Consider the following 20,202-nt stretch of genomic DNA (forward strand, 5'->3'; position numbering starts at 1 on the left):
TCTGAGGGAAGTCTAGAAAGTGTAGGAAGAGTAAGATCCCCACCAAAGTATGCACCACGTCAAAGTCAGTCAGATGATAGTCAAGAGAGGCCAGTTCAAGACCAAATGAGGTATGATGATTCTCCAAGAAGAAGACCCCCCAGTTATCCTGAACCAGGATATCATGACCCAAAGGATCATTTAGAAAGAAGATATGAAGCACCTCTCAGAATTGATCCTGATCCACATCAAGCAGCAGAAAGAAATGGGTATAATTACCAGGAAAGACCAAGATATGGTAGCAGAGAAAATGTAGAGCGTTATCCTGATGATCGGAATCAGTCATATGATGATTATGATTATGATGGACATGACTATGTTGAAGCTCCACCTTATGTTGACACAAGATATGAAGATGGATATATTTCAAGTGAAGTTTGATGGAAAGTTGACATTAAATTAGTTGATGATGTTTCAATGTACATATTCAGGATACATACAATTTAGAAACACCATGCACAAGCTTAAAACAAAACTAGAAAGATAGTGTTCTTCAAACAGTAAGATTTGTAGTTAGCACTGATAGGGAAGCAACAAAGAAAAGGGTTGTATAAGTAAAACACAATTAACTTTTGGACATTAGTCTTAATTCCCATAAATCACTCAATTTGGTAACTGACACCAGATAAATTTCACTGATTTTCTCAGTTTGAGGGATCTTATGGAAATGTTTTGTTTGTCCAGAGTTTGTTGCAAGTTAGTTTTATAAGCACAGATTTATTCCGGGTTTATGGGAGTTTCACTATGTGGAATTTTTTGCTAAGAAAATGTTTTGTTTGCTATGACATTATTCTTAGATTCATCAATAAGATCAAAAATTGTCAAAAATGAATAGATACTAAAAAAGATTCCTTTTATTTAGTAGAATACATTTTGAAAACTCGGATCTTTTAAACAAGGAATCTTGTTGATGCTATCCTGAAACCTTTCAAAAGATTTAGCAGGTGATAAATTAAGAAATTGTTTAGTTTACCAGTCTCTTATGCTAGTAGAATTACCCCCAATGCCAAAAAATTGCAAACAGGTTATTTGTTAATCCAGTGTTTCACTTTATGGCTGTTTGCAGTTTTAGACATTGCATCTGAATGACCTTTAGGCCAAAGTTATTTTCAGACATGTTCATATAGTTCTGTACTTAAATTTTTGGTTTAGGATTTCAACAAGCTTGATATTTTAATTTGATCCTAGTTATTTGACAGTTAGTGCTTAATAGAGAGAAGAGAGATTGCCAATTGCTTGTGAATATTATTTAAGGTAGCTAAAAACAGGGATATTGTAATTTGTTTGCTTTTAATCAGGTCAAAATTGTTTGAATAAAGTGTCAAATATTTGCCTTAAAATTCTTACTGCTAATGCTATTTATTGTCATGTTTGCATGCCTTGATGGAAAAAAGATGGCTAAGGTCCTGTCTAAAGCTGCTGTATCTTTAGAAATGTTTATGTTTTTGCCTTTCTTTTTGCTTTTCATTGAAAAGCAAGTCTTTGTACTTACTTAAACTCCCAGGGATTTTAATTATATGCAGAGAGGTTGCAGAGAGAATTGGAGAAATGATAAGACTTGTTAAGTTTTGCTTTGCTAGTTATCTCAATGTGTTTAAAAATAACAGAGCAGTTGTATTACCACTTGAATGAGAACCTCTAAGCAATCTAGTTTGCCTTGGTTGGACACAGAACACTACATCATTACTCCTTACAAATGTCCTGATGAAGAGGTTACTTGATATCATATTACTGAAAACTATGGTACTGTGGTGTGATGATAAAAGAACAAGCTATTCTGGTCTGACAGGGCACACGGTACCGTAGGGGCCATGCCCCCTCACTTTTTTGCGGAGCAAGTAGTTTTTAAGCTGCAGAAAAGGGGGAAAGCCTTGACCCCCTACTTTTGCTAGCCTTGGCCCCCCCCACTTTCAGATTTGTGGCGTAGGCCTTGAGCCCTACTTTTTTGATAGGTAAAGCCTCATGGGTAAACAACCTTGAGTTTGACATGATTTCGAACTTTGGTTACCTCAGGAATCATGCTTGCAGAAAAGACAGAATTGGCGGTGAGTACCACTTTGGGGCAGAGAAATTTTGATTACCGGTTTCGAGTTCTTTCGAGTTGGTAATAGCAAAATTTGCAATTTAGCGTAAAAGCTCTATTAAGCACCCAGAAGCTTAACATTTTTTCAGTTCTAGAGGGGGGTTTAAAAGAGAAGGAGGTTTACAAGAGAGGGAGGTTTAAAAGAGAGGGAGGCTTATTAGAGAGTGTGGGCTTATTAATAATTAAATGCAAAAATGTCATAAAAACGCCCTTATGCATTTTTTGTTATGAAGATGCCATGCAAATGTTCTCAAGTCTAGCAGCTTCGAAAGTTTCTTGGAATCAATCAATTATGTCCTAAAATTGCAATTGTTTTCCCATCTAACCACAATTTTACAGTAATTAACATTGCCAACTATCAGAGTCACCAGGATCAATTGATATCCCCTAAGACATATTCTTTGCAAATTTCGATTGATTTCAATGTTTACATGGGCCATATTTAATGCACACAATGTTATCGTCATCCAGCCCGTCAAGCGACCCACTAAATGCAAATTTTTCCTGTGTTTGTCATCTCAGCGGCTTGATAAAGAAGGGGCTTATTTTGAATTTTTTTACATTTTAAAAGGGGCTTCACAGAGGGGGGTTTCATAGGGCTTTTACGGTGTATGAGTGACTGACCTCAGTTTCAACCAGCCTCATCTCCAATCCAGAAGGATGTAAACAAGATGGCGATGACGGAAGAAGGTCAGATATTGCAATTTGTTCCATTTGCAAGCGCCATAGAAGTTGGTTTCTGGCACAAGCTGACAAGGAAAAAGCTTGAAGAATTTAAACTCGATGATTCAGCAAGGAATATAATTGGATCATATTCAAACAGTTAAGTAAAGGTTTTCTATCTCCCTTTCACTGAAAGTTTCTGACTGCTGCTGAGCGTATGATATATATCGCATGCAGTTCTTATAGGTGTGCAATTTTATTTTAAAGCGCACTTTTTAGTAGAAGAAAAATAGCTCCTTCTCACTTGCTGGATTTGTGGGTGCAAAGAAAATATCAGATGCTGCACTTGCTTGGCAAACTTAGCCTAGAATTAAAATGTTTTCTCGATATATATAATATGTATAAAAGCTTAGCTTTGGCAGAACCTTCTCTTTCAGGGTTGTCCCAGGACCGCCCCAATCTTGAGAGGGTCAATTTAGAACGACACTCTTTTTTCATCCCTCCATGTTGCAAACAAATTCAGAAAGGCATTTAATCATCCTAGAAAAACATGTCAGGTGTGCAAGAGTGCATTCCTGTATTCAAAAAAATTTCTTGGGACTGCAGCTGCTGTGGAGCCCATACTGGTGTACAGGCACAGCAGGGAATTTTATAGGATTGTGTGCTTTTAATTTTCTTGTAGGTTTTGAAGGTTTGAAATAGTATAAGATAAAATGACATCTTCTGGATAGCGTTTTTCCAGTTCAGCGTGCAGTTAAGATTTTGAGCAGATCATCAGTGCCCTATGTACTAAAGTTTTGACAAGGTTGACTTTGCGTTGTTTTGGGCAAAATGAATTCCAGCGTATGCACTGACCGGTAAAAGTAGGCTTGCTATATACACTGGTAAGAAATCATCAGGCAAGTTATCACAAAATGTTTCTTTGCTGTCAATCCTTGTATTGTTTACAGCAATAGGAGAGCCCTTCCATCCATTCAAAAGGATTGCATTCCTGCCAATCAAAAAAGTTATGTTATTCATGAATTTATTTGTTAGTTTGATTCTGGCTACATAGGATGCACAAAGATTGAGGGATAGGATAAAACAGCATGTTCCTTCCAACATAAGAAACAAAACTGCCCCTCAAAGAGAACAGCCTCCTTGACCTTGTAGGTCTAGAAACACTGCTCAAACAATTGATTATGCCATCGGTCAACATCTTATAGACAACCCAGATTGCGCTAAAATCTATAATGATGACATGTTTCAGATAATGTTTCAATCTAGCAGTTTTGGAATCGATCTACAAACAAACAAAAAAGCTGCCATTGTGTAGATAAAAGGAGTTTATTTTCTCTCTTGGACTCCAGTGGTAATTTTTCTCTAGGCACTCGCCACTAGTTGGTAACCTATACTATACTGGTCTTGTGCTTGCATTTTTCTGATTGGCCTATTTTGATCTACAACTGGGTGTATATTTTTCATTGTGTTCTTTCAGACCCTTATCCTGACATTTTATGCTCTGAGGAGTGTCAGACCAAAATGTTGTAGCCAATATGTTGTAAAATGTTTGCTTTTTTCAAAGCCATTTTCAAGTTCTGTACTGCCAAAAAATGAGATTACTGTTAATCTTGGAGATGCTTGAAATTAATAAGCTTGTTATGCGCAATAGTTCCAGAAAGTTGAATTCTGTAGATAATCAAATATTTTGTTATGGATGCTTTTATTCTGGTCCATTGCTTGTCCTTGCAAGGCTTAGAATTGAAAGAAAACCAAGCTGATAACACATTTTGTTTGAAAAAGCAAAAATATGTATTCTTGTGTATGAAAAATGAACTCTAGTATCTCTAGCATACCAAATGTAAACATTTCATCTTTCTTAAGAAACATGTTTATGCTATGAACAAAAATGATAATTCTCTCTGGTAACGAATGTGTTGTTTTTGATCTTTGAAATAAAGAATTTCCAATGTTACAGTTACTGTAATTTTCTTACAGATGGCTTTAATGGGCTTCCATCTCATTTGTCTGTTGACTATGATTCATTCGAGCACAGGTAAGTAGTTATGGAGATTTGTAAAGAAATTTAACATTTGTTTCATAGTCATTTAGATTTTGTTTTGGAAATTTATCGATGGTCTCCTGGCAGGCTCCCACGTTAAGTCTGTTGCCTTGTGTTGTCAGTTCTGTTGCTTGCTGTTTTGGTTATCTATTGTAATCTAAGATTAAATCATTTTCTTGTTTCAAAATGATGCATCACTGTTGATTGTTCTCAGTAGCTTTGAAGTCTGTTTGTCATAATACAGTTCTATGACTAGAATCCATGTTGATGTGATATGCTATTTCAACTTGAATTGTTTTGAAATCCCTGTTTATCATTGATAGGAGATATAGAATTCCTTTAAAAATTTCTGACACCTGGCAGTTACCCTGTGCAATGATAAGCAGATTCCCATGATTTAAAACCGATCCTCCGGGGGTGATGGGAGACCAATTGTCCACTACTGTGACCTTGCACTTAGATTCTTATATGAGGCATAAAAATGACAGAGAGAGTAATGAATGAGTTGTTAGGGATTGGTTGTTAGTGAATTGGCCATTAGACACATTTCTTTTTATTTCGTAAAATATGACAAAAATAGTAATATGCCCTTTATAAGAAGATATCCACCTTTTAATTGATACATCAGGGGTGCAAATCAGGCACAAAATTTTTTTTGGGTAATGCTGGTAATGCAATTCAGAACAATTAAGCTCAGAATGATACCCTTTTTAAATTTTAAGGGCTACTAACCATTCTGATTTTGAAAGATATCTTTTTCAGTGCAAGTGTTATGGCTCCAAGGAACTTTCTTGTTGAAGGTTCATTACTAAACAAAAATACAATGGATGATTTCAAAACATGTGACAAGAAAGAAATTATAAAAGAAGTTTCAAATCAAGTAAGAATGCAAATTATATCTTTACATCCAAATACTGCTAGTCATTGTGTTCCAAAGGCAATCGGCATGGAAATTTCCAGCAAATGAATAAAAGTTCTCTGAAGAATCAGTTTTTGCACCTAACAGATGGGTGGTTTTTTATTATCATGTGGTCTTCTAAATGACATTTTGTTATGAATTAACACCTAAATTTATCGAAAATATTATCAAAGACTAGAATTTTCATTTGCAATATTATGCTTTATGATTTTTCTTAAACTTTTTATCTCTAAATCTATCTACTTTGAGAGCTACTCATTATAACTTCTATCACATCTAGTCAAATTATGTTGCTTTTTTATTTTGATAGTGAATTAATATTGTAGTAGAATTCAAATACCAAATCAAAATTAAAGCAAATTGAACTAACATCTTGAAACTTGTTTTTTTGTTTTAATGAATCCTTGAATAGATGACAAATGAGCTTTCTTATGCCAAACAAATCTGTATAAAGGTGCAGAGAGCTGACTTTAAACGTTTGGCTAACAAATTGTAAAGTAAATACCAGTTATTTCTTTAGTCAGTTTGGACGATAAATGTTGATAAATTCTTTGCATCATAAATATGGGGCTACATTTTTGCTGATGTCTTTCAGATATGGCAAAGTATCCAGTCAGGTGAAGCCATAAAGAACCCATCACTAATTGGAAGGTTCCTATTGTTGACATTTGCGGTAAGTTTGATTTGTTTTTAACTGAAATTGTAAGCATAACTATCAAACCTATAAACATTTTGTCCAAGCGAGTCAAGCACCAACCAAAGACAATGCTTTTTTTTGTCTTCCACTTACCCTACAATTTTTTGCTTAGCCAATATTTGAGTCACTGCCTTTTGTGACATCTGTAACAGTGCTGCACATTTTAGTAGGAAGAGTGAATGGGTTTTAAAAGCAATCCTTCATATTTTTTAAAGTTTTCCTGAAGAAGCTTTAAACATACATCAAATTAATGTTGCTAAAAATGTACCTTTTTCATCTCCAAAGGTGTTATTTTTCTCTTCCTAGGATTTGAAAAAGTATCATTATTATTATTGGTTTGCATTTCCTGCATTGATCATAGAGCAAAATGCTACAGCAAAGAAACCTGTCAAAGTTATTGATAAATTCTCAACTGAACAGGTAACTCTTTGATTCTTATTTATGTATCTAGCCAAGCGAAGTTAAGCTGCTGAAAGTTCTTTGTAGTATTATAGCACAAAGATGACAGAAGCGATAATTGTACAAAGCAAAAAGTTCTTTGGCCTTTCACTAGTGGTTGAAATCGCTGCCTAAGTGGTAGATTACAAGAGAGAATGTAATTTGGCCGGGCCCTTCATGGATAGACAACAAAAAGAATTTGAAAAAATATGCTGCATATAATGTATCTAAAGCATTAAAAAATTACTTTACATGATGGTCATACAAAAGACAAATTTGGGCCTGCTTAAATGGGGGGGTTGAAGGGCATTGTAAAAAAGCCTCGAAATTTAACGCATAAAAGTATAAAGGATTGTGAAGAAAATAGGCATAATAAGTATACGATACCGAAGTTGTTGACTGAAAAAGAATAAAATTACATTTGTAAGGCGTGGACATGGAGGAAAATGCCACTGGAATAGGGATAGGAGAGATTAGGGGCTCCGTCTAAGGGGATATTTTGAAGATCACCCTCAGCAGATTGAAGAGGCTCCTTTATTTTCATACATCATTTGCAACACCCTTTAGATACGTTATCCAGGTAATCTATATAGATTTCAAATATTTTTGCATCTTAAAATTGAAGCTCAAGGAAAGATTTCAATCGGAAATAAGACTTTAATAGTTTTTGAAGGATTCGCAATATATACACCCAGTTGTGGATCGAAATAGGCCAATCAGAAACGCGAGCACATGATTTCAATAAACCTTACCGTTTAAATGTGCCTTAAAAAGTTGCTTGTTCTGCTGGACCGTCCTTAAGCCAGCATTTATTAGCATTGATTTCAGTATACTTTATCCCATATAGGATCCAGATGTCCAATTTAAGTAACTTTTGCAGTCATATACCACTGAAGCCTCTTTCAATAACTTTTTTCATTTCAGTGGTTTGGTAAACGGCACAATCGACAGTTTTCATTTCTCCCTCCTAGTTGTTGACTTTCACTGCCTTTAAATGGCTATCAACTTCTATTTCGATATTTTGTAATGCAGGGTTTAACAAAGTAATGAATTCAATAAAATTTGTTTTTTCTTGATGCATTTTTTAATCAGTAAGATGATCTGTTTTCGATTTTATGGCAGATTCAAATGCTACAAAATTCCTATGACGATTTAGCAAAACGTATTGGGCATGGTGAGTTTTGGTCTTTTTCATTCGAAATTCCTGTAACATTTTGAAATTGTTACGAAGAACACAACACACAGAAGCTGAGTTGGCAAATTTGTAAGGCATCGCATTAGGCCGGCAGCTATTGTCATGGAGTTTTTCTAACCTGTATCATTGAATGATTTGTCATTGGAAAGTTTCTGTCTGGGTCACGTGGCAAATATATTCTGTATAGGCTGTAAAAAATCAGTCGAAAAATCTAAATCGTCAAAACTTTGTTTTATGTGGTGTCATTTTTGGATAACATATCAAGATAAATATCTGATCAAAAAAATGCTTTTTATGGAGCTCCCAAATTTTTAGATAACGCTATTTGAATGTGTCTTCATAATGACAACATGCAAATTGCACGATCCAGTTCTTATTATTCCTTACCCTTTATTGCTAATTTGAGATAGTTTGCATTTTCCATTTTTCATTCGTGTATTTTTTAAGCCGTCAAACAATCAACCATAACTATGATGGTTTGTTAAACAGTTTGCTGGTAGAACCCAGCCAAGAAAAGATTTGGGAAATATGACACGAAAGCAGAATAAAACGCTTTCTGAAATGCTTTATTTTAGAAAATTCTTTCAGCTTGGTTTATTAACGTCATACTGCTGGTGGCTCTATTATGCCGCCATTTTTGCGTCTAATAATAGTTAATTATTTACCTGTACTGTTTGCATGAAATTTGATTAAAGGATAGAAACCACTTGTTATATCATCAAAGTTTAAAAACGTAGGTAGACCATTTTATTCTAATAGAAATCCGTTGATAAGCCACCTTTGGTCGCACTGTCGAAATTTTAATTTTGTGAAGGTAAACATTTCGTAGAGGCTCTTTTACCCGCTTTATTATTTCAAAAAATAGTTAAGTTTTGTAAATAAAACTAAATGATTTCCTTCATGAAAAATCTGTAATATTATGGAAAACCGTACAGCCTCGTCCAGAATTATGACACTTTCTTGGGCAAGCTGCATATTCATTAAGTCCAATTTCTTCGTATGAATTAACCGATTTGATTTTTTTGGACAAAAAATGATCTTTTGTAGCTTCCGAATTAGTTCAGCTTTAACGGATTTTATGAAGAATTTATGCTTGAAACGTTTTTATTTTTCAATTTTTACTTTTTCAGCATCTCCTGTTTATCTACCAAATTCAAATATGAGATTTCTTATTGCTCAACATGAAGAGGCAGTGTTTTTTATAGAAAACTTTGAATTTTTTCTCAGATCCTGGGTATTTTCTGGTGCAGAGAATTGACGATTCTATATCCTTAGCTGAGTTAGCAGATTTTGACGTATTTTTCAAAGATACCGATGAGGTAAGATTGCTGTAAAAATATTGGAAATCTAATTTTTCAACAGTACTAGAGACATTTGAACTAGATGGAAACGTAACGGCAGGGCATGAAAATTTGTTTTTCTCCCTGCAACTGGAGGAAAATCATGCATAAATTTCCTGCAAGAATGGGAAGATAAACGAAAAAAGGGTAAGGTTCCAACAACCGTAATGATGTGTCACCAGTTTTTTATAAATAAAGGTGAAGCTACATTATAAAGGTTTAAGCAATTTTACTACCACTACAAAATCAATTTCTGTTTTGGTGATCCATGAACGTCTAAATTGAACTGGAATAGGGGCTTAGCTATGAAATTAATTTCCTAACTGGTGAGAATATTCTTAAGCCAGATAAAAGACTGTATTTTCAAAAAACATTCTCAGGTAGGAAAATCAAGTTAAGGGTGGTCTGGTGGTTTTTCATGCACTACGTAACGGTACTAGAGGCATTTGTTCCGTACCAGCACTTGGCCAATGGAGGCCAGTGGAGTGTTGGCCGAAGTTTCAATGGATGCCTCTATTCAAGCCAGAACAAGGAAGACCTTTGCTCTAAGGAAGCCTGGTATACTGGAGCAAAATATTAATGCATTTGATTTATATTTTAGTTTGAAATCTTCGGATAACAGTGTCATTTTTATGATATTGGATTGTTCTCTGGTTATTTCTGCTCACCGTCATTCCTTAACCTTCTTCATCGCAAGATTCTTAGAACCCGACGAATGGTCTTATCAAACCGTGCTTTTCTTTAAGCAACAGATACCCAATTATACGAATAATACTTGAGTTTAGAGTTAACTTGATAAATAAAATCACCTTGACAATTTTCTTTGAATCGACAAGAATACAGTACATCCTGCAAAGGAGAGCATTCATTGTCACAGGTCAGGCTGTTCTTGGGTCTTGTTTAATGGGTGCATGTTAGAATTTTAGAGTCAAAAGTTCTTACCTAAAAGGTATATTTATGATACCTGCCTGGATCCGCATGCTTGTGAATCTGGATCAGGCCCAGGTCGGATCCATTTGCGTTGTTACCTCGGGGGTTTCCGCTGAACAGTGTCTTGCGCGCCAATTTTTTAAATGTACATCTTGGATCCTATCTGATCCAGATTTCCAGTGACCAGGGACTAGAAGTTCTTCAAAAGGGAAAGCGTTAAAACATCTGATATAGTATCGCACATTGGCTCGATTTTGAACCAGCGGCATTTACATTTTCATTTAATTTTCCAACCTTTTTACGCATGATGTTTTACCATTATATTGTGCTGCACATTTTTATAGGCAGACAATGTATTTCTTTTACAGGTAACTGTTGGATTCTCAGATCCGAGTAATCTTGATGAATATCCTGGATGGCCTCTTCGAAATTTCCTCGCGCTCATATCATTCCACTGGTTTGTTTATTTTTATTTCAGTTATTTTTTACTGTTTATGTTATTTCATATTTCATCACAAATATGACATTATCGCTCTAATACTTTAATTTATCAACTCTAGTTAGCATTTTTGTTTATATTTTAGCGTGTAAGTAGTTGCAAAGTAATGTATTGCATGGTAAAATCAATTGGCAACTGGCTTCGTAATATGCACAGCAAGGTGTTAGGATCATTTTTAACCGCTTTTAAGACGACCTTAGCATTATGTAAGCAAATAAGCAAACTGTAAATCCTAGATTGATATGCCAAATTTTCAAAATTTCAACCATGTTACAAATTCTTTGTACGAGAATCGCTGCTTTTTTGAAGGGGTGCAAAAATAAAGAAACTTGAAGTCTTGTGCTACAGAGATAGAGTTAGAGATGGCAAAAGAGATGTTGGACATAGTTTGATGCTTGATATTGAAGCATTGCCTGACTTTAGGTCCTGCACAGGTATGGCATTTATATTTTATTCAGTCTTTGTAGGGTGTTATCCAAAGTATTTAATATCATTACGTTGTAAGAAGCTTCTCTACCGAGATAATGTCATGATGAATATTGCCTGACAGCAATAATATATGTATCAAATTTTCCAGTTGTGTTGCTCTAAAAAGAAATATTATTATTGAAAAAATACCAGTACTTTAATTTTTCTAGCACTGGTTTCCATTGGTTCACTCCAAGCATTATGTTTTGTTTGTTTTTTAGGCTTATTGAAAATTATCTAGATTGTGTACAAATTATTCGAAATATTTTCAAGTGTGAAGATTTGTTTAGTATTGTTTTATTGCATTGTTACAATATGTAACATGGGAGAATATTTTGCTAAAAAGAGAGTTATTGTATAAATGACTTTGTTCATGAAAAGTGTCTATCAAGAAACACTTGCATGTTTTTAAACTTGAAGGTTTTATAAGGTTTCATATAATTTTATAGTGAATAATTCAATTTTGATTATTATTAAAGCTAATTAAGCGTTTTTTTGCTTTTAAACATTTCTCCACTTATGTAGATCTACCTAGAGTGGTTGGCTGGGAGAAAAATGAAAAGCAAAAAATGATTCCACGAATGGTCAATTTAAGTGCAACGATGGATCCAGTGAAGTAAGTTTTTAAATGAGTATAAAATCTCTCAACCAAGTTATTTACTTCAAGAGTTACCGACGTAATTTTATTTAATCATATAGAGTGCATTTTCTTCGTTAGAGAATCCTTTGCTAGCAATTTCTTTCGTATTATTTGTTCATTGCCTTCAAATTATACTTTTGTGTTTGCAGTTTGTGACATATTATATCATGTAGAGTTAAAAAAGTTGATACTGAATACTTAATGAATGGTCTTACTTATGCCAAAACGTTCATTAGCCATAGAATTTGTACTAAATATGTCCGTTGCATGGCACACGTAAGACTACCTCAAGTTTTCGACATGTCCAAACAGTGCCAGGTTTTTATATGTTGAGATGCCGCTATTTTTCAGGTATCATTGTTTTTTTAAAAAATGATCACACTCTATTGGTTTTTTAATTTCAGGCTTGCTGAATCTGCTGTCGACCTTAATCTCAAGCTGATGAGATGGCGACTGGTTCCTGAAATCGACCTCGAGTTGATCTCAACGACACGCTGCTTGCTTCTTGGTAGCGGCACTCTGGGATGCAACGTAGCAAGAAATCTTATGGTGATTTGTTATTTATTGTCTATCATGTTGATAAGCTTTGCTTTCTACAGTTTGGCAAAATGGGATGTATTATAAGCCGTGTATACAACACAGACAACATTACTGTAGGCATCCGAGAAAAATCTTTTGCGCGCCAAAGTTAAGTTTGTTTGCTGACGTGACCGATATTGGGCATTTGCATTTATATCGGGCAAATTCAGCTGAAATATGAGTCAAAGTCTACATGCTCGTTTTATTTACTGGCCTTTTATTTGATATACAGACAGATTTTTATATTTTGTGTAAACAGACAGCTTTTTACACTTCATGTAACTTCAAGAACAAGCTTGAAATATGTTTTTTGACCGGGATATTACTCAGCTGTTGCGTCTATTTTACTTCCTTGGGATGATTTTGATTATTCTGTTCTGCTGCAAACGATACAATTATCACGTACTCTTTGTCACGTTCTTATAAATTTAACAACTACAAGACTTCACGATAGGTTCATTGAATAGCATGTAGGAGATCAAACAAAATCAATCTTTGCCACATTATCTTGAAGCTTGAACTTTAGATGTCCTAGGAAAACCTTTTCGAAAATGATTTTAGCACAACGATACAGGTTTTGTAAGAATTCCGCACAAAAAAGAAATTGTCCCAAATTTTTCCCCTTGATCATATGAAATTCTTATTGAAATCGTTAATCTCGGTTAATGCAGAAAGATACCTTTGAAATCATTATTTTATCAACTATTCTTTGCTTTTCATATTTCAATTTTTTAAATTGTCTGTATCCTGTCTGTGTCTGTAAAGGTATATCCCCCGTTAATCAACCGTCCAGAGTTTGAAAGAGAGAACAAGACATTGAAAATTAACCTGGCATTGCCGATTGGCCAGCGACGAAATGCGCCGAGACATACCGTAAATCCTCGAATTGCCCCCCCCCCCCTCGAAAGAGCTCCTCCCCTCGAATAAGCCCCACCCTAGAACTACAAATTATCAATAAGTCCCCCCTCAAATAAGCCCCCACTGCTACCGTAAATTCTCGAATTGGACCCCTCCATTTGATGAATTTTGCCATCTGAGGTAGCCTATGACGTTTTATTGAATTGCCACAAAAAAGTCATACTTTTGGTAGTAATTAATTAAATGCTCATAGAGAAATTGCGCCCCCCCTTGTATAGCCCCCCCCCTCGAATAAGCCCTTATCCAAAAATATAAAAAATAAATAAGCCTCCAGGGGGCTAATTACGAGGATTTACAGTAGTGCCTTTTAATGTGAATATTTACTTAAAAACGTTATACATTTCAGGGATGGGGAGTGAGAAAGATAACGTTTGTAGACAATTCGAGAATTTCGTATTCAAATCCTGTTCGTCAAACGCTTTTCGAGTTTGAAGACTGCAAGAACGGGGGCAAAAAGAAGGCAAAGGCTGCTGCCGAATCTCTGAAGAGAATATTCCCCGGCATCGTAAGTTAAAAGTTCAGTTTCATCAAAAGCAATATCGTGTAGTAATGTGGAAATTTATATCTTGACTTTGCTATAGCAAAAATGTATTCAAATAGGTAGACGAGATCTTATCTGTTATAATCAGTCTGACAGGGTTAGCTTTTTATTAACCGCTTGGGATATTAAAGCGTAGATATTAAAGGGCATGTGTCGTGAGCATGATAGGCTGGCTAATGCAATACAATTATCTTTTTTGTTTAGTACAAAGCATGGAATCGAGCATGAATTTTTACGGCGTGGGGTGTGGTGAGGTGGGGTGCGGTGGGGTGGGGTGTTGTGGGGTGAGGCTAGTTTTCTTTCACAGGGGATATAAGTTGAGGAGAAGCTCACCCTTGGCCAGATTCGCCCTTGGCCATATCGTCTGCTCCAGATATACTTGGGACCGTTAGCCCCCCCCCCACCCTCTTGCACCAAGCCCATTTCCTTTAGGGTGTTTGCTGCATGAATCTTTCATCTGTAAAACCAGGCGCTAAGACTAGCTGTTTTCTCCCAATACTGATTAACAACAGCTAGGGTGAAAATATTTTCGAACCTTTATGTAGGCTCTATTTTCATATAGCATGTTTTCTAGCTTTTGGCAAACGTGATTTCATTGATTTTATTTCTATAGGACACCCGTGGTATTGAATTGACTATTCCTATGCCTGGTCACTCAGTCGGGAGCTCTGGTGAGTATTTACGATTTTTTCAGGTATAATGCTACACTGGCTTGATCATTTCTTTAGTTATAAAACGTACATTCTTGAAGATGAGGAAGTGGTCATAAGGTTGGAGCGCTTGATTGTAGGTGCTGGTTAAAAACCAGGCTGGACAAGTGATTTTCCCCCAGAGTTTAACAGTTCATTTTGCACCCCCCCCCCCCCCCCAATTCCTTCCAAGATTCCATTAAAATAAAATCTAATTTTATTAATAGATATAAGTGGGTTTCGAAATGTAAATGAGTCTAAAGATACATGTATTTCTTTTCATATTAAACTAGCACTTTAATTTTAGAGGAGTTATATATACCATTTTTATCATGGGAACAGAGTCAAATATGGCAACTACTCGTGGAGTTGTTATCCTCGGTATGCAAACCATGTGTCAGCAGAATCTTTTTACCAAATCGAACTAACCAACCGACTATATTTTCCTTCACTGCATTCTTACATTTAAATTTTGGCATTTAACATTTAGAAGATGAAATAAATCGTATAAGAAAAGATGTCGAGGCATTGGAGACGCTGTTTGATGAACACGATGTTATTTTCCTACTGATGGACACTAGAGAGAGTAGATGGCTGCCTACTCTTCTTGGAGCAGCAAAGCGAAAGGTAATTTTGGTTAACTGAGCAATGGGGACACTATTCTGAAGTTTCAAAACAATCGTCATTTGCCAAAAACTTTTTTAAGTGTAAATTCAAATATTTTTATGCTTGTGGTCTCATAAAAATTAAAGTTCATAATTTCCTTTTGTGAATGTGCAGAAGAAATGGTCTCTAAAAATACCTCCTTACCTCGTTACGGGCAGAGTTCGTGAACTTAATCAACGTCACATGGTTTACACATTCAACAATAAGCCTTTTCTTTAATTCACATTCAAATTACATTCAATAAACATTCAAAACTCTTCTTAAAGAACCAAAACTTTGACATCACAATCTGGTTAATGAATACACAGCGAAAAGTAACTCTGCTGTTTTTAATTTTACACAAAATAAAGTGTTTATATTTTGTCCGTTTTCGTTGAGTGACCCGGGGATTCTGTTGCCATGGAAGCAATTGGTAGCAGCCTCGTGTCGCATTTAAGTTTATGTTTTTCTAACCTCTCTTCCAGATTATCATCAATGCAGCATTGGGTTTCGATACATTCATGGTTATGAGGCATGGGCTAAAGAGAGAAAGCAGTGACACTGAATCTAGTGCATTGGAGGTCAGCCAGAAGAAGGTGGAGATACCTGGTGATCGTCTCGGATGTTACTTTTGCAGCGATGTCGTTGCACCTGGTGATGTAAGTAAGGTAGGCTGCGAGTGAGAAGCGTTTTGCAGCCAAAGAATGATTTATTTTGTCTGTGTGCAGAGCAATTCCTAGCTATTTTGCTGAAGGGGATATCCAGACCCCATATGCGAGCAAGTGTGTGAGCCTGCCTTTATTTGCCGACAAATCTGAAAATTCGCCGAAGAAGCAAACTTAGATGAGAAACAATTCCTCTTTTTTGAAAGGAAGTTTTTAGAAAAACATTCCCTTGCCCTCCAAATAGCTACGGCTCTGTCAGCATGTAAAAGAAAATTTTAATATACAGTAGTCTGAAAAGAAATTGTAATTAATAGGAAACAAAATCGTTTGCGTACTCTGGTTCATGTATTTTATTTCACAAAATTTCGCATCAAGGAAAATATTTTGGCTTAATCATATAATTTTCTAAAGACTCGTTGTAGCTGCTTTAAGAATTTATGTAGATAATATGGTAATATCTTATATAATATAATAACACCTAATAAAGTATCAAGTAGATATTAATTACCGTGCAATGTTCCATCTTAAAGACAAGGAACAGTCATTAAATAATTTATACTGTGATTCTTTGATGATGTAGTTTTTATTTTTCTTGAAGTCAACTAGAGATCGAACCCTTGATCAGCAATGCACTGTTTCGAGGCCAGGTATATCAATGATGGCGAGTGCACTTGCTGTTGAGTTATTGGTTTCAGTCTTGCAGCATAAAGAAGGGTAAGTCTCTTCTAAGGTTCGCATTGCCGTTGTAACTGGATATCAGGTTCAAATAGATCTTTATAAAGATAGTTTTGAATTTGGGAAGTTAATTGTAATCAGTTCTAAGATTCATCTCAATTCCGAGAACCTGCAGTGTTCAGGGTTTTTTCATATTTTTCCGGTGCCCAAGTTTCAGTTGTAAATCTTATGTTCACTTGTCCATGAGTTAGAAATATTGTCTAAATGATACTTTTCAGCTGTCTGAATCTGTAAGTAAAAATCCTTGTTTACTTTTAGGTGTGCTTTATTGCAATGTCTTTATTCCAGTGCTTTTTGAAGGATCGTGAATTTTTCGAAGTAATAGCTATTACAGTAATTTTAATTCTATTTTGCAGAGGGTACGCTGCAGCAGACACTTCTGGTTCCGAAGATTACTTTGACAACGATTTTGCAACCCCCCTTGGCATGGTTCCACATCAGGTTCGTTTCTTCTGAAGGCATCTGCCTATCTACTTCACTATTGTCGAATGACTGTTGCCATCTGCTTTGCAGTTTATAGCGCAATGGTCCCTCGTAATTAGGTAATCCACGTTACCATTGCTGTACAAAGAACCTTTTCTTCATTTTAGATCCGTGCTTTTATGTCTCGATTCCAGCTGCTGACGCCTGTTAGCTTGGCCTTTAATTGCTGCACTGCCTGTTCAGATATAGTAAGTTCTAATAAGACTTTTTCTTATTCAAAAACCGTGACTGCTATGCTGCCCGACGTAGAATATTCCTCACTGTAGAATTTGATTAATAGCAGACAGAAAAAACCTGCACATAACAGTAACAATAATTGTGACTATTATGCACAACTACAGCAACACTTTTGCACGAGATTGTGGGCTAAAAGTCGCCAGGACTTCTTTTATGACTACATTTACTCAACACTTCAATGCCACTTTGAGTCCAAAGCTTAAGCCTCATTGAAGAAGCTTGGTGTAGCGGAAACTATTACATTCAAAGGAGCAAGCTTCCAAAGGAGTGAAAATTTTGTTCTTTACAAAGCAGTAGAAACTTACATCAATGTCAGCCGTTTTTTAGATGGAAAAATTGCATGAAAAAAAATAGAATGTTAGAATTATTTTCTATATTTAATATAAGTTTTTTCTTTAGGTTGTAAAGGCATACAATGAAAATGGGTTTGAATTTTTGCTGAAAGTGTTCAACGTTCAAAAATATTTGGAGGATTGCACAGGCCTAACGAAATTGCAGGAAAGCACATTAGAAACTGAGGTAAAAGCTGTATATACGACAATATTTGTTCTGGTAAAGCCGGGAAAATGCAGCCATTTTGAAATAGGCCTCTCTTACAAGAGCTGACCACTCTTACTTATATCGAATTTTCAATTACGCAGGACGTGACGCGGGTTTGTTGTTTGAATCCTGTTTTCTGATTGGTCAGTGCCATCGGGAGAAAAGTGAAGTGGTGTGATCTCTGAGCCAATCGAGATTTGACCGCTATGCTATACAGGTCATCACAACTTAAGCTCATTGAATTGAATTAGTTTCAACCGGGTCACGCTGCTCGAGGTCTTCTGCTTTAAGGAGTTCAACGCAGGTGCTTGTTTGAATACTAATTTTGTCCGTTAAACAAAGGGTTGCTACGTAAATTTTATTTAGAAGGTCAATTCATTCAACGAAAGCTTTCAAATGCGATTCTCTGGTATTTCATACTTGTTGAGAAAATCAGTTGTGATGATTATCAATAAAAAGTTTTAAAGGAAATTTTAATTTTTTTCTTACAAACAGTTACATTGAAATTCACATAAGTATTCCAAAGCTGTTAGGTTTTCCTCTTGGTAAGTTTCAGAATTCTTCGAAGTAGTGGGATTGTATGAAAACGTGAGATGTGAGATAATGAAAGCAGTGATGAAAACGAAAGATGATTAACACAGCATTTTGTTACAATATGTTCAAGCCATGTGATTTCCTACATGTGGCTTTTCCCCATGAAAATGAAACTTTCTTCAGGCTGAAAAAGCCACGTAGATCGACATTTTCATTTTCTACATGCAAGTAAACAAAGCTTTATCTAATGGTTGTTGCCTATATGGACTTGAACATCTTCAGACGTAACAGAGATGGGATTGTTGGGAGGGTGTCAGGGTCATTTTATTTCATCGTAGGTTACAGAAAGTCTCAATTTCCTGGAATTATTAGGTTAAATCGTTTCTTAAAATCTGGTTCCTGCCCGTTTAAGTAAATCTCTTCAATGTACCTGTTAGATCGAGGGTGATGCTCTAGGATGAATATACGAGGAATGCTGCTTCGCGTCCCGATCACAGCAAGGTCCATGTAAAGAGTATCAGAGTTCCAAGATCCATTCTTATGTACCTTAGCTACCTTAAGCCGTCACGTCTCCCTTTCTTTAAGAAACCATTTCATCAATGTTACAGTCTATTATTGTTATTCTCCTTATCACTGATGGCCAATGCTCTTTTTAGAGATATCAAAAAAGTATTTCGGTTTCCCTCATGTCAGAACTAGATGTTTTTTCCTTTTAAGTAGAACTCTACAAATGAAATGAAATTACAATTCAATCGCAAAGCCAGTATGTTTTATCAATATGAAGGGACACGTAGATGTCGAAAGGATATTGCTTTTGGATTTTTTCCCCAGCAATATCGACTATTTTCAGTTGTAGCAGACTTTCATTTTGAAAATGAAACCTTACTGAGGATGTGACAAACAAAGACTATTATAATTCATTGTTCTTTTTCTTAGATTATTGAATGGAGCGACGACGATTTTGACGAGAATGCTGACTAAATTCAAGAGAATCGTTTCATCCAATTTAAATTTCTATGGAGTAACAAGATAGTGTGTCCACAACATTCGATTTAACGTAAATTTGAACACTCGGGATTTGAGGACATTCTTACAAAGTAGAATTAAATACAATTTTGAATCTCAATAACTTAATCGTTTTGAATACTATGAAGAAATTCGTGCAGACAAGGGTTATGGCTTCCTGAAGTGCTTCGATTTTGCCTCCAAAATTTTATCTCCCCTATTTTAAACCTTCTTTTTTATGTGCCGGAATTTTCCTAGGCCCATCACTTTTAACATCGTTTTCTAATGTTTGTGCCAGATTTTCACGAGATTTATTAGATTATTTTAGTATTGCAATTGTTCATCTTAGATCCATGATGTTTGTAGTAGATTATCATATGTTACCATTGAAACGACCTTTTCTCAAGGGTTGTAGAGCCAGGGGTCACAGGGGGCTGATCACCCTTCGCTGCAGATCCTTCTTTTCCACTTTTCCTTGGTTTTTCAAGATTTTCAATGCATATAATGCTCTGGCAATGTAATTTCAAATGCCGTAAAAATTTTCAAATAATTATAATCTTACCTATGCATGGCTCATTGTGTGTGATTCTGCATCATGTCACAAACTAATGAATTATCATGAAACGGGTTAGGTTGGGCTATGTAACATTCAGGGAAGCCTGCACTCTAGTAGGGCACG

General features: G+C 35.6%; 1 protein-coding gene across 2 annotated transcripts; it reads left to right on the forward strand.

The window, feature by feature from the left end:
- The first annotated feature begins 2,778 nt into the window (after positions 1–2,778).
- LOC135686758 (ubiquitin-like modifier-activating enzyme ATG7) lies at positions 2,779–20,088 on the forward strand. Of its 2 annotated transcripts, none has more exons than XM_065203073.2 (20): positions 2,779–2,944; positions 4,763–4,820; positions 5,589–5,706; positions 6,341–6,418; positions 6,749–6,862; positions 8,003–8,054; positions 9,303–9,394; positions 10,714–10,802; positions 11,154–11,278; positions 11,838–11,928; positions 12,357–12,501; positions 13,796–13,954; positions 14,604–14,661; positions 15,170–15,306; positions 15,810–15,992; positions 16,588–16,703; positions 17,081–17,165; positions 17,315–17,395; positions 17,844–17,963; positions 19,455–20,088. In XM_065203073.2, the coding sequence occupies exons 1-20, from the start codon at positions 2,794–2,796 to the stop codon at positions 19,497–19,499; spliced, it is 2,097 nt and encodes a 698-aa protein (XP_065059145.2). In that variant the 5' UTR covers positions 2,779–2,793; the 3' UTR covers positions 19,500–20,088. The 2 variants fall into 2 exon arrangements, with proteins under 2 accessions (XP_065059145.2, XP_065059146.2); XM_065203074.2 differs by having other exon boundaries at positions 15,810–15,983.
- The last annotated feature ends 114 nt before the right edge of the window (positions 20,089–20,202 follow it).

The sequence above is a fragment of the Rhopilema esculentum genome, chromosome 6 (assembly GCF_057945365.1).
Source record: "Rhopilema esculentum isolate cy_ngs chromosome 6, ASM5794536v1, whole genome shotgun sequence".
NCBI lineage: Eukaryota > Metazoa > Cnidaria > Scyphozoa > Rhizostomeae > Rhizostomatidae > Rhopilema > Rhopilema esculentum.

What these genes read in the sequence shown, in the direction of transcription:
- LOC135686758 (XM_065203073.2), top strand. Translation starts at nt 2,794, where the DNA reads ATGGCGATGACGGAAGAAGGTCAGATATTGCAATTTGTTCCATTTGCA. An exon ending in TATGATTCATTCGAGCACAG is followed by an intron (nt 4,821 to 5,588) that starts GTAAGTAGTTAT and finishes TATCTTTTTCAG; the next exon opens with TGCAAGTGTTATGGCTCCAA. An exon ending in GCAACGATGGATCCAGTGAA is followed by an intron (nt 11,929 to 12,356) that starts GTAAGTTTTTAA and finishes TTTTAATTTCAG; the next exon opens with GCTTGCTGAATCTGCTGTCG.